The following is an 18,801-nucleotide window of genomic DNA, read 5'->3' on the forward strand; positions in this document are numbered from 1 at the left end:
TTTAACATTTTTATTGATTTATAATCATTTTACAATGTTGTGTCAAATTCCAGTGTAAAGCACAATTTTTCCACTATACATGAACATATATATATTCATTGCCACATTCCTTTCTTTGTGAGCTACCATAAGATCTTGTATATATTTCCCTGTGCTATACAGTATAATCTTGTTTATCTATTCTACAATTTTGAAATCCCAGTCTATGTCTTCCCACCCCCCACCCCCTTGGCAACTACAAGTCTGTATTCTATGTCTACGAGTCTATTTCTCACAGAACTGATTAATTTCATTCTTTTCTTTGATATCTTATAATTCTTCACATATGTAGGCCTTTTTCGTCTACTAAAGATTTCAGGATGAATGCAGAGAGTCTCAGGAAACAAGAAAAATATGAAATCTTTACTAGGAAGAAGCTCAGTTTTACATTTAAGCACTAGCTTAGTCTTTTTACCTAGTTTTTTTCTTAAAGAGATCAGGACATATGATGGTGTTTATAACAAATGGAGGTTCATTATCAACTGCTAAAGCAGTGAGGCCTATCACTGTCATTTTATACATTCAAAGATATCATTTATGAAATACTTAATTTTGGATTTTAATGCAGATTTGAAATCTACAGTGAAGACTAAATAATCATTATATTTCTAAAAGCCTTTCAAGATTCACAGTGAAAAATAAGTTCTTTTTTTACCAATCCTGGCAATACACTATCAAAACATACATACCTAATTTTACATTTTTAATAATAGAACCATTTTAAAATTATTTATATTACACTTGAAAACTTAACAAAACATTCTGGAGTCTTGTCATAATGTTGTCTGAGTGACCCAACCAACAAGTAGGCCTTAAATTCAATTTACATTTAATTCTACTTAAGGGCAAATAGTAAGACAGTACGTTTCCAGTCTATGGACAATTATTTTCTAAATGGTATCAATATAAAAACATATATAAAATAGGTTTTAATTAAAGTGAAGATGAGGAAAATACTGAAAAGGATAAGATTAAGAAAAACAATATAATAATAGCTTTATTTTAATGCAGCTATTTATTATGTGTCAGATACTACATGAAGTACTTAATAGCTATTATCTACTAATTTAATCTCCATGACAACAGATAGGAAACTGAATGTTTGGAGTGATTAAGCTGTTTCCAGTATTAAACAGCTAGTTAAATGGAATAGCTGAAATTCAAATTCAGTTGTGTTGGCCCGTTGTAATGCCAGTTTCCTCAAAGAATTCTAACAATACTTTAACTTTCCCATGAACCATATCTCGTCTTTAAAAATAAAGATACAGCAACCACACATGCTGCTAAGCAAGCTGCATCTACCGTGTATATCACTGATGTGTACATATGTTCGCATGTACAGTCACACACACTGCACATACTTGTAATACTTGTCCAAATACACTCATGATTTGGTGGCCAAAAGTACCCTGAAACAGAGAGTAACATACTACAAAGGGTTAGATGGGTACTTAACCAGATTTTATTTCTAAAACTGCCCAGCTTCCAAATGGTTATAAAAATAGGAAGTAGAAGTTTTAAAGATATCAGATTTACACATGTATTTACCTCTTCTTTCACAGAACCGACTAAAATGATGTGGAATTTTTATTTGTTTTTTAGAAAGTATAACCCTCAAAGACAAAAAGATGATGAAAGGATATAACAAATGGAGGGATGCTAACTGACTTAGCATGGCATGGAAACTTACAGTTGATCCATGAAGAATGCATGGGATTGGGGGTGCCGACCCATCATGCAGTAAAAATCTGCGTATAACGTTAGAGCTGGCCCTCCATATCTGCAGTTCTGCATTCACAGTGCAACCAACTGCAGATGGTGTAGTACTGCTGTATGTATTTAGTGAAAAAAATCTGTGTAGAAGTGTACCTGTGCAGTTTAGACTCATGTTGTTCCAGGGTCAGCTGTGTAAGCTAAAATGCTTGGAGAAAAAGGATCAAGAAGCTTTATGCCCTGAAGAATCTCTGAAAGTCTCCGAATTTGGAGTCATCAGAAATAGACAAAAGTGAGGCACAAGGCTGAAAACAGATTAAATCAAAAATCTGTATTGTGAGTGAAGGTCCTTTCTCCCTCTTGTTCAATCAAGTAGTTTATCTGTGGGAAGTTTCAGGCATTAAATTTAAGTTACAGGAGAGGGTAAGACTTTGGCCTTAAGCTAAAAACAAGGAGTTAATAGCCTATAAAAGGAACAGTTTGGCCCTTGCCCCAATCCCTGCCAAATTCCTAGGATGCCATCTGCCAGGAACACATCATTAGGGTAAGAGTCCCACCATGCAGTTTCCAATTAGTGCTTTAGTACCTTATTCTTAATATTGTATAGTAAGTAGACACCTGCCTTTTGGAGAAAACCACAAATATTAAAGAAAGCCAAAACAAATAGCAATAAAGAACCTGAAGGAAACAGAAAGAGTGGAGAGAACAAAAGAAAATTTCAAAGCTACACTTGAAGATATAAGAGAAGGAAATATATCCATTAAAAAAAAAAAAAGAACAGCATGTCAAGAGAAAACAATACGAGAACAAAAAAAACTTCTTAAAGATAAAAAATATGACAGCTAACGTAAAAAATTTCAATAGAAAGCTTAAGATAAAACTGAGAAAACTTCTGGTGGGGGGGGGACACAAAAGGGAAAAAAAAAACCACAGATAAAGTAAAGAAATAAAGGATGGATTCAAGCAGTCCAATAACCAACTCATAGGAATTCCTGAGATACAGAATAAAAAATAATAATAATCAAAGAAATAATATAAGAACATTTCAAAAAGTCCTCAAGGATAGAAGCCTCCAGATTGAAGGGGCCCACCTAATGCCCAGAGTAATAAATGAAAAATAATCTACTCTAAAATACATTATGAAATTTCAGAGAAAAATGGTAAAGAAGAGATCCTAGCTTCCAAAATTAAAAATAAAATAAGTCATATTTGAAGGATTTTGGGGAAAAAAAAACCAGCACTGGATTTTAAAAGAGCAACCCATGAAGCTAGAAGACTACAGACCAATCAAAGAGTGAACAGAAGAAGGTTTTGGAAATGGAAGGACATACTCATGCACCCTTTCTCAGGAATTTCCTGAAAGATACACTCCAGTGAAGTAAATGAAGAAGCGAAGAACAAAATGCCACAGGATGCAAGAAATAGGGCTCAAACGAAGACTAACAAAGGGAAAGTCTCCAAATAATACCTTTGCAGAAGCCCTAGAGAATGAATTCAGATCGGGGAGGAGTGCAGAGGACTCAGTGGGGGGGGGGGGGAATGCACAAAAGGTATATGGCAGATATGGTGGAATGTCTGCGGAGAAATTAAGAATATGTACCAAGAACATGATGCAATTTATTTTTAAAAAAATAATAATTTACTCTAGGAAGGAAAAACTAGAGAAATGGAATATCGTACACATAATCTGCATGGCTAGAATGTATACAATGATTACTGACCTAGCTAAAAACACAATATGTAACTATATGGAGATGGAGATCATTTGAAGATGCTAAATCTCTGTTTATGCTAACAACAACAACTACAACAAATCCAAGAGATAAAGATGATAACTCAAGAAACTTTAGTGTTAAAATTTATTTTAAAATATAGAAACAAACACCAGAAGAAAACAGTCAGAAGTATTAAAAGAGGTTGCATTTGAGAAGGGAATAGAGGAGTGAGGGAAGAAAATGGTGAAGGACAGTTATTTTTTTTGAAAAACATACTAAATAAATAAAATAAAATGCAAGAGTTCCTAAATTTTAGAAGTATATAAAACAACATTATATGAAAGAAAAGGAAATGAGGATAAAAAAAAAAAACAAATTCAGGGAATCAAGTCCTTAACATCCTATAGATTCCTTAACTTTTAATCTTCCATGAAAAATCACTTCTAGGCAATTCATTTCTTGTATGTAATATTTATCAACTTCTCTTCCTACTCCAAGCATGCTGACATCCAGTTACCTCAGAACATTCCTCAAGAGGGATCCACTCCTGTTTATCCATTTATAACTTTTCCCTCCATATATCAATGTTCTAACTGAAGGCAAATTTTTTTTTTACATATGTCTGAGTTTAAGTTAAATATTGTAGAATCAGAGCATGCATTAATTAGCCCATATGGGGACTTCTTAAGTTTTTAAAACAGTTTCCTAAGTAATGGCTAATCTTTCTACACACCAATTCTTCCTGCACAGGGTTAACAAGTAAATCACATCAATTTAAAATACCATTTTCATCACCTCTCCTTTAAACAAGGACTTGCAATCATTCCCCACTTCTCACGGGAATTAGTTCAATTCTTTCTGATATTTATGAAGGTTCCTAGTCTGACTTGATCCCATCTTTCTGGTCCATAACTCTCCAAAGTATACCTTCCACTTCTGCCAGGCAAATCTTTCCATCTCCTCTTCACAACATTCTGTTTCTACTGCCATCTCTTGTTAACACTGTGTTCCCAAACTTGAAAGCCCTCACTTAAATTTTACTTATCTTAAGGTCAAGCTCAAGTTCCATGACTTTCTAGAAGCTGCCACTTTAGCCTGTGCTGACTCATCTCTTCCTCACTGAACCAAACAGCAATCAATCCTTGCTTCTCGTAGTTTCAAAACTGTATTGGCTCACTGAGGGTCACTGTGTTTTATGCAATGCAAATCATATTAAAAAAAAAACACATAGAACTATTATTTGAACATCTGAAAAATTCAGCTTGATTTGAATTTCCTCCAAATCAACCTATTAGTCACCTGTGAGTCACTACATTAGTCAATAAACAAAAAAATTAGAACAGAGGTCATTGACCCCAGTGCAAACTTCTCCCTCGCACCACCCACAAAACACACAGTTGACACGATGAGTCTATGAATGAGCTGCTCCCGCAGGAACACTCAGCATGAGGGACAATTCCCAAGACATTCGAGAAAGCATATCTGATTGCAAGGGACTGGAGGTTGTTAATGAAGGAAGAGAACTGAATCCAGTCAAAATTATTTATTTTTTAAAGTAAATCATTTTTGAACTTTGGTATGCTCACTGATTTTCCTAACAAATCACTTGCTACTCATACCTCATGACTAGTGGTTTTGTATCACATCACATTAGAGTAAAATTGATTTCAAAGACAATTCAATTAGTTATTGTATATCCATTATTATACTAATGACGGTTGTATAGAAACAAATACATTTGTACTTACTTCAAGGATACTTCTACTTTGGGTTTAAAATAGGGTGCGTTCTGGTCTGCCAAAAAGACGATTAAATCATTTCCTAAAAGAAGCGAATACATATTAGAAAAATGTTTCCCAATGGTTACAAGCGGTTACAAGAAGATTTCTGGGCACTGCTCTCAACAAGAAAACTTTTATTTTACTCTAGTTTGTTAGCTATGTCAAGGTCAGTCCTTTTAGACTAATGATGGGGATTCCTAATAGTATATCACAAACTCAATATTCAAAGCAGCAGAGAAACTGTAAAGATGAACACGGGAAAACAGTTGGTCAAGACAAACTGAAGCCAATGGCTTCTGCCAAGAGTCAGATAGACTGACTTAAAAGAAGCACAAAAAGAACATGCTTTATAACTATAGTACATGTCAAGACTTTTTTCCCCCAAACCAACAACTCAGCTCTTTATAAATCGCTTCAGTTTATCACACAGCTGCATCACACCAAGGGCACAGAGAACTCCAATTTGTAGGTATCTGACTAGTAACAAGGACATGATTTTTTTGTGTTAAAGCAGAAAACGCTAACTCCTCCAAGACCACACTTTTGTGGCTCTGACAGAACCATCTCCCAGGCTGATGTGTTTTTGGAGCTCAATGAGCACTCATTGGAATAGACTTCTCAAATTGTTTAATCAAACACAAGGCATCTTTAAAGTTAAGGGGGAAGTCTCTGTACCCAGTTTGGACAGCGTAGCTACAGGTTAGACAGTATGTACCCTTCTCGCAGTAGACAGTCATACAGAGATAAGGAAAATATCCAGGGTCCACAAGAGCCTCTCAGGTCCTGGCAAGGGCCCCAAGAAATCCAGGACAAGTTCCTGTCAGTCTGCATAAGAGCGTCACTTCCCTTACTTCACAGCCTTGACCTTAAACAGTACCTGCTTTATGGGTACTCAAGAACAAACACTAAGACGGTCTAATGCTAATTGTCAGCATCAAGACCTACAAAAAAGTTTGTTTAGTGATGATTAAAACAAAGAACTCCCAAGAACCTCAAGCTGGCAAAGAAAGAAGAGATTTGAAATAGCAGGACGGTGACCAAAGCAAGCAAGTTTTTTTGCACACAAAGACTAGGCAGCTCAGAAGAGAGAAAAACCTGCAGTTTGAGAATCTTTTCCCAAGGAGACGCTGGGTTTACTACTGGTCCCTGCAAAATGCTTGTTTGAGCTGTGGAGTGTTTAGGGCCTTGGGAGGGCTACTACAGTAGTTTTCAAGAAGCCTGGGACGCTGACAGAGGGAGAGGCGTGTGAATTAGGTCAATGAGGCAGGGAGAAATCTTCTATAAGAGGAAACTCAGTTGCACCTTTTCCAGTGGGAGGCTGGAGAAAGTAAAACAGACAGTAATGAAGGGGCCTTGAGAGGGAAAAGGGGCAAACTATAAAGACTACTGGGAATCAGGAAGGACTTCGGAAGGCAGGTGATTCCATGAAGAGGATGGGGCGCGTGAGTGAAGGCCGCGGACTTCTCAGGAAACACAACAACTAGGGAGTTTCCAGGGCTTGTAGGGGTGAATCAAACTGTGGACTGGCCGGGCCAGGACCTGGGTTCAGAAAAGATGGAGAATACCGGCAAGCTGTCAAAAGATGCTGGAGATAAAGGAAGAGAGACAAGGCTGAGACAGAAGAGCCGGGAAATGCAGGAGGACCGGCCGTCCAGGCACAGGGTGTGGGGAACAGCGAGAGGGGCACGCGGACAGAGGGAGGGCCGGGCAAGCACTGACTTTCCCGCAGGACGAAGAGGTCCGTCTGCTTGTCAGAGTTGAGGTCTCCGAAGGCCGCCAGGGTGCCCCAGGCCTCGGCCCCAAAGAGCTCGGCCGTGACGTTGTGCAGCGCCCGCGCCGGGGCCGGCCCGACTCCCAGCAGCGCGAGCCCCCAGAGCAGCAGCGCCAGCAACACCCAGGAGGAACCCAGCAGCCGGCCCGCCGCCGCCATGGCAGCCTCTCGGCCCCCGCCCGCCGGCCCACTGCCGCGCTTGACGGCAGCCGGAAAGCACCGTGCCGCCGGCCTCGAGAGCAAGGGCGCAGCCCGACGCCCGTACGATCGGCGGCCAGGTCCCCTCGCCCTCTCAGACCCGAGGGCTGCCCCTCTGACGCTCGGAGGCCGCGGAGCTGGGCTGAAGCTCGCCTTCGCGCTCACTTCCGGCCGGCGCGCCTCCCGACAGTGTCGCGCGGGGGGGGGCGGGGCCGGCTGGGCGGAGTTGACAGGCGGCCCCGGGGCGGGTGGCCGAGGCGGCGGCCCGAGCGCGATGGCGGGGCTCGTGGCCGAAGCAAGCTGGAAGGTCTTGGAGCGGAGAGCCCGGACCAAGCGCTCAGGTTTGGCTGGCTGGGGCACCACCCCTTCCCCCGCACCGTGGGCGGTGCTACCCCTCAAGCGCCTTGGGCGGGAGGCAGACGGGGGTCCTGGAAAGAACGTGTGCTCGCGTGTTTACCCTTGGGAAGCAAGCGGTGGTCCCTGCCTTCCTTTTGATGTCTCCGTCCCATGTCTAGAAATTAGGTGGTTCGCCCACCTTTACTCCGTTATGTTCCCTCCACTCTACTTCGTGTGTGTTCCCCCTCGGAAAGTAGGTGGTGGTGCCGACTTTGCCTGGAGGCTTCTATCTTAGAAATCAGGCGGCGGCCTGGCGTGTTCTCCCTACGTGTATTCCTCCCCGAAAGTCATTCTTGAATATGACTATTTTCTGGTCCTAGAAAACTGGCGGCAGCTCATTACCTTGTTTCATATCTCCCATTCACATTACTCACAAGTTCTGAGCTCTCGCCAGTTATCTGTGTGGCAGAAAATAACGGGGACGTGGCCTCAGGCCACGAAGGAGGTCATGTTGAGCGTAGTTAGGGCTCAGAAGGAAGTGGGCCCCTTCCCTGGGCAAGCGGCCCCGGGACGCATAGTTCCCAGTTGTGGCTCTCAAACCCAAGGCCACGTGTGTCAGAATATGCTGCGCAGGCAGTTACAACAAACGGTTCAAGTGTCCTGAGGTGACTTGTTAAAATTGCAAAGTCACGACTTTGAAGTTAGCACTTGTGCTTGATAACTCATCTGAGAGCCAGGATTGAAACTTCCCTTATTCCTGGCTGGCTGGACGTAATCTTGAATTTAAAGTGTCCCTGTAAACAGGAAAGATGGGAAATGACAAGTCTTCAACTAAGAATCTTCCCTTTTAGAAGATTGATGTTACTATATAAATCAGTGGTAGGAGATGCTAATGTCAAAGTTGATAATCTAAGAATAGTGAAAGGCATAAGCGTAGGAAAAGGCATAAGCATAGGAAAACTAACTGCATTTGCATTGAAAGTCAGCTACTTACCATTATATTTTGGCCTTTTTGTTTTTTCCTCGATTATTTCCTGTTATATTTCGGGTTTTTCCATTTATGACGTTCTTAGTTGTTTGTTGTGCATGCTGTTTTGTTTTTAATTTGAAGAAAGTGTCTAATTTCATAAATCATAGAGGAGAAATTCACCCTAACTTTGTTGTTTATTTCATTGTTTTTAAACCTTGAAAAAGTTATGCACTTATTTACTTAGGGTTAAACCAAAACTACCACTTAAGTATGAGAGAATTTTTCAAAAATTAGTCTTTAGTATACTTTGGAGTCAATACATTTACTTAGAATAGTCACATGTTTTTGTTTCTCAAACGTTTTGTGTCATATTGAAGTATTGAGCTGACCACTATGAGTTTATCTGGGCTATAAAAAGTGTTATTAGGTTAATAATATCTGGTCAAAGAGAGTAACTGGAGTTTTCTTACAGGGAACTGAGCTCTACCCTCAACATAAAATTTTAAAGCATTTCTCTTTTCCTTTAATAAACATAGAGAGTTTATTTTCCTCTTCGTTCTTATTTCCTCTGAACTGCATGTCATAACAGTAGGCTTTGAAAACCTACCTTCTCTTTTTAACTGAGAAAAGAATTCAAAATTTATTTAACTATTAACAGTCAACTATTGTTGAATGTAGTAACTTAAATCCAGTTTCATGTACAAACTAGTTGAGCACATAGTGTAAATGTTGGACATTCCTATGTTTTGGAGCATCACGGCAGTAAAGGAGATACCATTTGAAGTCATCCCTCCAATTAGTTGAAGTTTTAGATTCTTCTGGTAACTATGAAGTGTAGACTATAAAGTTCCTTGAGTGAATTGTTGACTTCCTGTATCATTCAAGGCAATCACCCTGATTGTGTTTGTTACTTTTAGAAGAACTGAGTTCTGTTTGAAACTTGGACTAACCTGACTCTGATACAGATGCCACTGCAAAGTTCTGAGCATTGTTACATAGTAGCATAATCACTTCACTGCTCAACAAAGGAGGCTACTTTTATGTAATGTTTAGTAAATGGCTATTATGTATTTCCTGCCTCATCCATGTAAGCAAATGTAATTTATCAAAGCAAAGAAAATCAAATTTTCAAGTCATAAAAGAGAAAATATAATGATCCTCAATTACTGTCTTTGTTGCATACTGCATCATGTTAATAACTGCTCACACTGCTTTTAATTAATCTAATGCTTATTGCTTCTAACCTTCACTAAACAGTTTTGAAAATTGCTATAGTTTAGCCTGCGACGCTTATGATTAGAGTCAACAGTTTGAAATGGCCAGCTCACCTGATGCAGTCGTCTCTTCTCCACCAGCTTTCTTAAGGTCTGGTAAGTGTGTAGACCCCAAAAGGGTCACTTGGTCATTTTAAATATCTTTGTTTCTGAAGATTGATGTCATCATAGGATATCATTTTGGTTTTATTTTCCTTTTGGTGGACCCAAGTCTGAGCACCATTTCTGCTATTGCAGAGCCCAGGTTTGCACTGTATGTTGAATGTGGCCTGTGGTGTTGTGAGAGGCGAGGGCAGTGCAGAGTGGAGTCTCTGCCTGGACGCTCCTTCTGTTTGACCAGGGGCAGTTTCTCAGTGTCTGGGAGGCTGAATTGTCGAATTGGCACATAAGAAGTTTCCTTAATGATTTTTGTCTTCTTGCTTAATACAGATAGCTAATGAATTAGACATTTTTGATCAGTGTCCCAATTATTTTCTCTTCATCAACTCCCTGTGAAGTAGATATTTTTCTATACATTTTCATAGATGAGAAAGGGAAGCCCACAGCATAGAAACAACTTGCTCTAGGTCCTGAGACTGTTAGGTTTCAAGGCCTTGTGCTTTGCCTTCCATCTCATGGCTTCCCAGAGAAGATGTTGGTGAAAGGACTAGAGAAGAAGTTGGTGCAGTGGCTCTTAGACTGTCATGTTGGTGAGAACCTCTGTAGGCTGGATGAAAGCTGTGCAGTTGCTCCCCGGTTGAGTGCCTAGGATTTTGAAAACAATTCAGAAGAGGTCCATGTATCCAGGGAAGACTATGTATGGGTTCCCACTGGGAACCCAGGCCTTTGAACGTGTCCAGTTTCTCTTTCCGGAAGAAGAAAAGGGCTTTGTTAAGTGGCCATAGAGCTGAAATGAAGACTAAAGACTTTAAGACTTTTTCCTGTGGGTTGCAACTCACTTTGGGCCATTTAAAACCATTGTTCCCAGTGTGAACACTGGGAAAAGCCTTTTGGCAAGAGACTGCTTTGTCTCTAATGTGCCCTAAGCAGAATATTCAAGCCTCAGGACTCAGTAATAAGTAAATGTAAGATGAGCCAGTCCAAACAGTGACAGTGAAAAATTCTTTCTTTTTGGCTTCACCATAACCATCAGAAATGGTTCTCTCCCTTTATTTCCATTTATATTTCAAGTCCTGTTTTGGCAAGATGGAGGAGGAAAATCTTAAAAGAAAACAAATTGGAGCTAGCTTAGGGAAGAGTTGCAAACAGGAGAAAACAAAGTGTATACTTTAAGAAACAAAAATGATCCGTGTCTTCAGCTGTCATCTGCTAAATGACAGGATAGTATATTATATGTAACATTGCGAATTGATTTCTGATTTAATCTGTGAACTAAGAGAACAAGAGGACATAACATCTTTGAACTGTGCTTTCTTTTAAGCACCAGGCTGTTTTCCATCTTGGCTTTCCTAGGTTGATGGGTTTTCACTAGAAGAGTCATTCAGTAGTTATGGGAAAATGGAATGCTGAAGATACGCTTTTATGCATCTGTAGTTCTGAAAGTTTCAAAATGCAAGATCTATGCTGTAACATTACATGGAATGTTTAGAGGCATATACAGGAAGTTTTTCCAATACCATATTATTAAATCTAAATAGAGAACAGCAAGAAACAAAATAGAAAAAACACCAAACTTGATTATTATAAGCCATTTAAAAGATGAATTTCTTATAAATTACTGTCAATATTTACATTTGGGGTTTGTCTAACCAAAACTTAGTGATGAGTAAAGAAATACTTAAAACTTTTATCTGTTTAATAGAATGGTTTGCATTATAGTTTATCTGCTAATTTAGAAACACTGCATTTATGTTGGAAAATGATTTGTTTTCCCCTATGGTAGTTCCTTGGACGTTATCTTTGGAGGAGAGTATTTTATGGTGTGATTTCATTTAATAGTCATTTTAAAGCATATCTTGTGTTCACAGCTGAGCTTTTCCCTGGTACTTTTGACTAGAAACTATCAAATGTAACCAAAAATGAAAGCCAATACCTTGATTTTTGGAAAATTGGTTTCCAGTATGCCTAGATTGTTTAGGAATTTTAACCTTCCTTATTCTTCCTAGATTTGTTTCTGCTATTTTTGTTCTTTATTTCTACTCGATATTAAATTTAGTGTGTCCTGCGTTTCTGTGTGTGCATGCTTGAGTTGTGCTGTGACTGCTAATGTGTCAGCTATTAGGGAACGAGTGTAGCATTCAGTAACTGAGATTACTTCCATTTTTCATTTGACTACTTCAGTTATACATTAGGTTAGCAAAGTTGGTCAACTGTAGCAGTCACATTGGCATTACAGTTCAGTTTTTTGTAGTAATTGTTACGACATTTTGTGATGAGGTAAGACATGTCTTGGCATTTTTACTTTTATTCTTAGAAGAATAGATAATTTTAAAAATTACTCTTTGAAATGAACCATTGGCTTATCTCTGTCTTGGCTCAGCATGTGACCTGAGTTTTTATTTTTACTTACTTCTTTTTAGGTTCTTTGATTAATTTGATTCGTTGGGCATATCAATACCTGGTATGTTCTGGGCAGAACTCAACTTTTTATTTTGTGTGTCTGACACTCTTTTTAGGCGTTTATTTAGCAGCCTTGTTTTCAGCCTAGTTTAACAGTCAAGGGATCAAAAAGGTTAAAGAGACTGTAGACCTGAGTTTCCTGGACTGTTATAGGTCATGGCCCCTTTTAAGAGTTTGAGGAAAGCACACATTTTGTGTTCAGCTCTGCCAGGATCTAGTCCTAGCTCTGTGTTCTTACTATCTCTGATCTTGAGCAAGTTGCTTTACATTTTTGAAACTTGGTTTCTTTCTCTATAAGAATAAGGATAATAAAACTTATCTGGAGGGATTATTATGAGGATTATATAAGATGCTATATGCAAAACACTTGATATTCAGTAGCTGCCCAATACACTTTATTTTTCATCTTTCCAAAAAATCATGTCTTTTACAATGTTGCTGGTGTGTATTTAAGAGTAGAATTTACAAAAGCAGACAGTGTTGCTTATTTCTTTCCCTCATTTTGATATTTACCCTCATAGTAGCCATTTGATTAAGAAAACTTGTTATGCTAAAATGCAATTAGATGAAATCAGATTACCCAGAATCTATCTCTCATTTTAATCTAAGTCCATTTCTTTTTTGTCAATAATCATACAAATCTGAAGCAATTGTTTCTGAAAGTTTCCATGGAAACTTCTGTCACGCAGCAAGGAGACCAGTCATTATTTTACGTATAGTTAGAAGATATTTTGTGTTACGTTGGGTGTGTAGTGGGTTCCGATCAAGTAAGGTGGAATTTTCCGAAGAACTTGTAAATTGTATCTTGCTGGGAGCTCTGATCTCTTCTTACTCAGTCCTGCCCTGTAATCTTACAAGATTTAGGAAATAGAAGCTATATGATATGGCTTAACTCCCTTGACATGAATCTCATTGACCTTAAAGCATACTTTCTTTCTGTGTCATTATCCTCAGCAAAGATGATTCTTCAGATTTTATAAGTGAAATGATTTCTTGAAGAGTACAATGGCTCGTCTCACTGCTTTAGATGTTACAAAATACTCAAATTGTGTATCCTAAAAACTCTTTTTTCCTCTTGCTGTTTTCTTTATCTTCAGTCTTCTGTGAAGCCAGAGAAAGAGTAAGAGGAACTCCCCAGAATTCCTGTTTCTGATGTAGGTGCTTGCTGACATTTCCAAATGGATGTATATGATAGACATCTCACATGGCCAAAGCAGAACTTTCATTTTCTAGTTCTATTCCTACCACCCCAATGTATGCCTGCTTAAATCTTCTTCATTTCAATAAACTGAAGCATTATTCTTCCAGCTGCTAAGATAATGCAGACGTTATTCCTCATTCCCTCATTCTTTTTTATTCAGTTTATTTGTAAATCTATTCCAGTTTCAGAAACATATACCAAAATCTGCCTCTTTTTCTCCAACTGTACTCCTACCTTTCTAATCTAAGCCACTTTCATCTCTGATGTAAACTACTGAAATAGCCTAATTTCCTGTCTTCATATTCCTGCCTCACAGTAATCTGTTCTCTACCGAGCAGTGAGAAGAATCTCTTAAAAATCTAAGTCAGTACCATACTGCTGTGATTATTGTCGCTTTGTGGTATAGTCTGAAGTCAGAGAGTGTGATTCCTCCAGCTCCGTTCTTCTTTCTCAAGATTGTTGTGGCTATTCGGGTCTTTTGTGTTTCCATACAAATTTTTAAAATTTTTGTCCCAGTTCTGTGAAAAATGTCATTAGCAATTTGATAGGGATTACTCTGAATCTGCATATTGCCTTGGGTAGTATGGCCATTTTAACCATATTAGTCTTCCAGTCCAAGAAAACGGTATTATCTTTCTATCGGTTTGTGTCGTCTTCAGTTTCTTTCATCAGTGGCTTACAATTTTTGGAGTACAGGTCCTTTGCCTCCTTAGCATCGGTAGTCCTAGGTATTTTATTGTTTTTGATGTGATGGTAAATGGGATTGTTTCCTTAATTTCTTTTTCTACTATTTCATTGTTAGTGTATAGAAATGCAATTGATTTCTGTATATTAATTTTGTATCCTGTAGCTTTGCCAAATTCATTGATGAGTTCTAGTTGTTTTCTGGTAGCCTCTTTAGGATTTTCTACATATAGTATCATGTCATCTGCAAATAGTGACAGTTTTACTTCTTTTCCAGTTTGTATTCCTTTTTTTTTTTCTTTTTCTTCTCTGATTGCTGTGGGTAGGGCTTCCAAAACTATATTGAATAAAAGTGGTGAGAGTGGACATCCTTGTCTTGTTCTTGATCTTAGAGGAAATGCTTTCAGCTTTTCACCATTGAGAATAATGTTAGCTGTGGGTTTGTCATATATGGCCTTTATTATGTTAAGGTATGTTCCCTCTCTGCCCACTTTCTGGAGAGTTTTTATCATAAATGGATGTTGAACTTTATCAGAAGCTTTTTCTGCATCTGCATCTGCATCTGGCACAAAAACAGACACACAGATCAATGGAACAGGATAGAAAGTCCAGAAGTAAACCCATGCACTTAATGTTCAATTATTCTATGACAAAGGATGCAGGAATATACAGTGAACAAAAAATAGTCTCTTGAATTAGTGGTGCTGGGAAAACTGGACAGCTACACGTAAAAGAATGAAATTAGAATATTCTTTACACCATTTACAAAAATAAACTCAAAATGGATTAAAACTTAAATGTAAGAACAGGTACTATAATATTCCTAGGCAGAAAACATAGGCAGAACACTCTCTCACATAAATTTCAGCAATATTTTTTTGAACCAGCTCCTAGAGTAATGGAAATAAAAGCAAAAGTAAACAAATGGGACTTAATTGAACTTAAAAGCTTTTGCACAGCAAAGGAAACCCTAAACAAAATGAAAAACAACTTACAGAATGGGAGGAAATATTTGCAAATGACATGACCAACAAAAGACTAATTTCCAAAGTATACAAACAGCTCATACAGCTTAATATCAAAAAAAACAAACAACTGAATCAAAAAAATGGGCAGAAGATCTAAACATTTCTCCAGAGACATCCAGATGGCCAACAGGCACATGAAAATTAGCTCAGTATAGCTAATTATTAGAGAAATGCAAATCAGAACTACAGTGAGGTATCAACTTGTGCAAGTCAGAATGGCCATCATTAAAAAGTCCACAGATAATAAACGCTGGACAGGATGTGGGAAAAAAAGGAACCCTACTACACTGTTGGTGGGAATGTAAATTAGTGCAACCACTTTGGAGGATAATGTGGAGGTTACTTAATAAACTAAAAATAGGCTTACCGTATCATCCAGCAATCTCACTCCTGGGCATATATGCAGAGGGAACTGTAATTCAAAAGACTTAAGCACCCAAATGTTCATAGGAGCACTATTTTACAATAGCCAAGACATGGAAACAACCTAAATGTCCATCAACAGATGACTGGGTAAAGAAGATGTGATACATATATATATGCACCATATATATATATATATGGAATGGAGTACTACTCAGCCATAAAAAGAATGATATAATGCCATTTGCAACAACATGGCTGGGCCTAGAGATTATCATACTGAGTGAAGTAAGTCAAACAGAGAAAGACAAATATTGTATAGTACCACTTATATGTGGAATCTTAAAAAAAATGATACAGATTCTATTTACAAACCAAAAACAGACTCATGGACATAGAAAACAAACTATGGTTACCAAAGGGAAAAGGGCAGGGAGGGGTAAATTAGGAGTTGGGGATTGACAGACACACATTTCTATGTATAAAGTAGATAAACAAGGACCTACTGTATAGCACAGGGAACTATATTCAGTTTCTTGTAATAACATATAACAATGGAAAAGAATCTGAAGAGAAAAAATATATATGTATGTATATGTGTAACTGAATCCCTTTGCTGTACACCTGAAACTAACATTGTAAGTCAACTGTACTTCAATAAAAAATTGCAAAAAAAAAATCTAAGTCAGATCATGTCACTATCCTGCAGTCCTTCATTACCTTTAGCAGCAAATTCACAGTCCCTTTCCTTGGGTGACCTTAGGATGCCTGGCTCTTGTCTACTTCTCTGATCTCCTCATGGAATACTCCTCTCTCCCCCAGTGCTCTTCAGCCTGGCATGCTTTGGTTTCTTAAGACACAATTTGTTTTCATTTAGGGTCTCTGCTACAGCTATTTCCTCTGCCTGAAATGCTCTCTTATCCTGCTATTTGGCTAAATCCTTCCTTTTGGTCATCATTTTGATTTATATTTTAACCTTCTTAGAAAGGCCTTTTCTGCCTTCTGAGTCTAAGCAGCCCTCACACACATCGCTCTTAATTTTTATTTTCTGTAGTATACTTCTTACTATTTGACATTTTTCTCTTAGCTTCCCTGTCCCATATGAGAGAAGAGACTTCATCTGTTTTGTTCATTCCTGTATCCCTAGAGCCCAGAAGAGTACCTGGAGCATAATAAATGCTCAGTAAATCATATTGCTTGGAAAATCATATTACTTATCATACCATAGTCCTTCCTGCCCCTTTTGATACTTAGTGTTATAAAGTGGTTAGTATATGGACTTTAGACTCATAAAACTAGGCTCAAATCCCAGTATGAAACTATGTGAACTGCTTTTGCACCTACCTTCCCTAATTATACAGTAGGAAATAAGCGTATATCCTTCGTAAGTTCATTTGTGAGGATGAAATAATGTCTGTGAAGTACGTAGTGATTATAATGGTACTAATAATAACAATAATGGTTATGTTGATGATGACAAAGGTGATAATTTCAGTAGCTAATTTTTATTGAGTAATACGTGACAAGTAGTATTCTCTTTAAATCTAATGGCAGACCTATAAGACTGTCTCCAACAGAGCTATGTTATAAGACTGTCTCTGTTGAAAAACCAAAATACAAAGGTAAGGTAACTTACATAAAGTCACACAGCTAGGAGATAAACTCAGCCAGAGCCGTTGCTCCCAACCATTGCAGCCTTCTTCTTCAGCATGCATAGTGCCTAGTAGTCCATCAATGAATGATAGATTATTGTTTGCTTCTTGGCGATATTCACTGCTCTTCTCTCACTCGTGTCAAATTAGCTAATGTTTATTGGACTTAGGATATTGTGGAATGTTAGTAATAGACTTGGCCCTCTGTACCCGTGGGTTCTGCATTCTGTGGATGCAGAAGGCTGGCTGTACTATGCCATCTTATATAAGGGACTTGAGCATCCATGGTGTCCTTGACAGGGGTGGTGTAGTGGAACCAATCCCCCATGGTGGATACCAAGGGCTGGCTGTATATGATACTGGTCTTAGTGATCTCATAGCCCGATGGGACTTTTTGCAAAAATTAAGCTGACTTCATTGCTTTTGCATACGTACAATCTCTAACTCTCTCCTGGCCTCTTATAGTTGTTTCCTACTTAACTTTGCTGCATATAGGTATCACCTCCTGTTGTATCACCTCTCTAGCCAGTCTGTTCTTCAAGTTCTTATCTGGGTGGTTCTAAAAGAACTGATCCTGTTATTCCCTTGCTAAGCACCAGCTGTCAGCTCTCTATTCCTGCAGGATTAGCATGGGACTTCAGAGAAGGTGTCCCTGGAAGTGATGTTTGAGGTGCAGGAGGCAATAGGAGTCAAGTCAAAGGTTGGGATGAAGTGGATTCTAGGATAGAATCTTGGGGATACAGCTGAATATTTGAGGACAATATCATAAAAGGATAAAGCACTGAATGACAGCAATAGGAGGGACAGGATGGCTGGGAGGGGCAGGGCATTGGGAGCCTTTAGATATGGAAGAGAAAGTTATTGAAAATTTGAAGTAATGAAGTAATAAAGCCTGAGTAATAATTTATGAAGATCCTTTGGCTGTTCTGTAAATAAGCTGGAAAGTGATGAGAAGGCAGGAAGCAGCCTAATGGCAGAGGCCAAGCGCTATATGTCTTGATCTCTATGTTTAACAGCTAACCTAGTGCACGTTGCTGGGCATATGGGGCACTCAGTCCACATTTGATAATGAATGGCTATGAAAGTTCAAATATTGACTCTGTCATCAGTCTGCATTCGTAAAATGTGGCACCTTGATTATGCTTTAGATTCTATCTACCATTTATAAGGTCTCTTTGACTCAACAAGGTAGCTTTTAGAATGTGGCCCAATATAACAGAAAATTTTCTGTGTGTTTATATTGTAAATTCTTATAGATCTGTATCTTATTTTTACATCATCATGATGATCTCTGTCCGTATTTTAAAGTGGCAGATTGACTGTTCTATTTCTGAGGAATAATCTGCAAAACCACACAAGGTGCTGCCATATTTGCTGAAAGAGACAGATATTTGATTTACCTGTTAAAAGATAAGAATTTGTGGGAGATATGAAGATTTTGTTTGTTTGTTTTTATTGGTAAACACTTGTGCGGTTAGGACATGTCTTCTGTGATATTTTTGAGTCTTGAAAATAGA

The 18,801-nt window shown here is 38.4% G+C and overlaps 2 protein-coding genes across 4 annotated transcripts in view; one reads left to right on the plus strand and one right to left on the minus strand.

Annotated features, from left to right (window-relative positions):
• Positions 1-7,178, minus strand: part of ITFG1 (integrin alpha FG-GAP repeat containing 1) — a 204,988-nt gene extending 197,810 nt beyond the window's left edge. Inside the window, exons 1-2 of the mRNA XM_006207867.3 lie at positions 6,968-7,178; positions 5,216-5,288 (exon numbers count right to left, since the gene is read on the minus strand). Coding sequence (XP_006207929.2) covers positions 5,216-5,288; positions 6,968-7,178 — 284 coding nt within the window. The remainder of the gene's footprint in view (positions 1-5,215; positions 5,289-6,967) is intronic.
• Positions 7,162-18,801, plus strand: part of PHKB (phosphorylase kinase regulatory subunit beta) — a 164,826-nt gene continuing 153,186 nt past the window's right edge. For 2 of the 3 annotated variants that reach the window (XM_072967307.1, XM_072967304.1), the window contains exon 1: positions 7,162-7,558. In XM_072967307.1, the coding sequence (XP_072823408.1) occupies positions 7,177-7,558 (382 nt within the window). In that variant the 5' untranslated portion in view covers positions 7,162-7,176. Of the gene's footprint in view, positions 7,559-9,780; positions 9,894-18,801 lie in introns of all 3 variants that reach the window. The other variant, XM_072967305.1, reaches the window with a different exon arrangement.

Source organism: Vicugna pacos, chromosome 9 (genome assembly GCF_048564905.1).
Source record: "Vicugna pacos chromosome 9, VicPac4, whole genome shotgun sequence".
Taxonomy (NCBI): Eukaryota; Metazoa; Chordata; class Mammalia; order Artiodactyla; family Camelidae; genus Vicugna; species Vicugna pacos.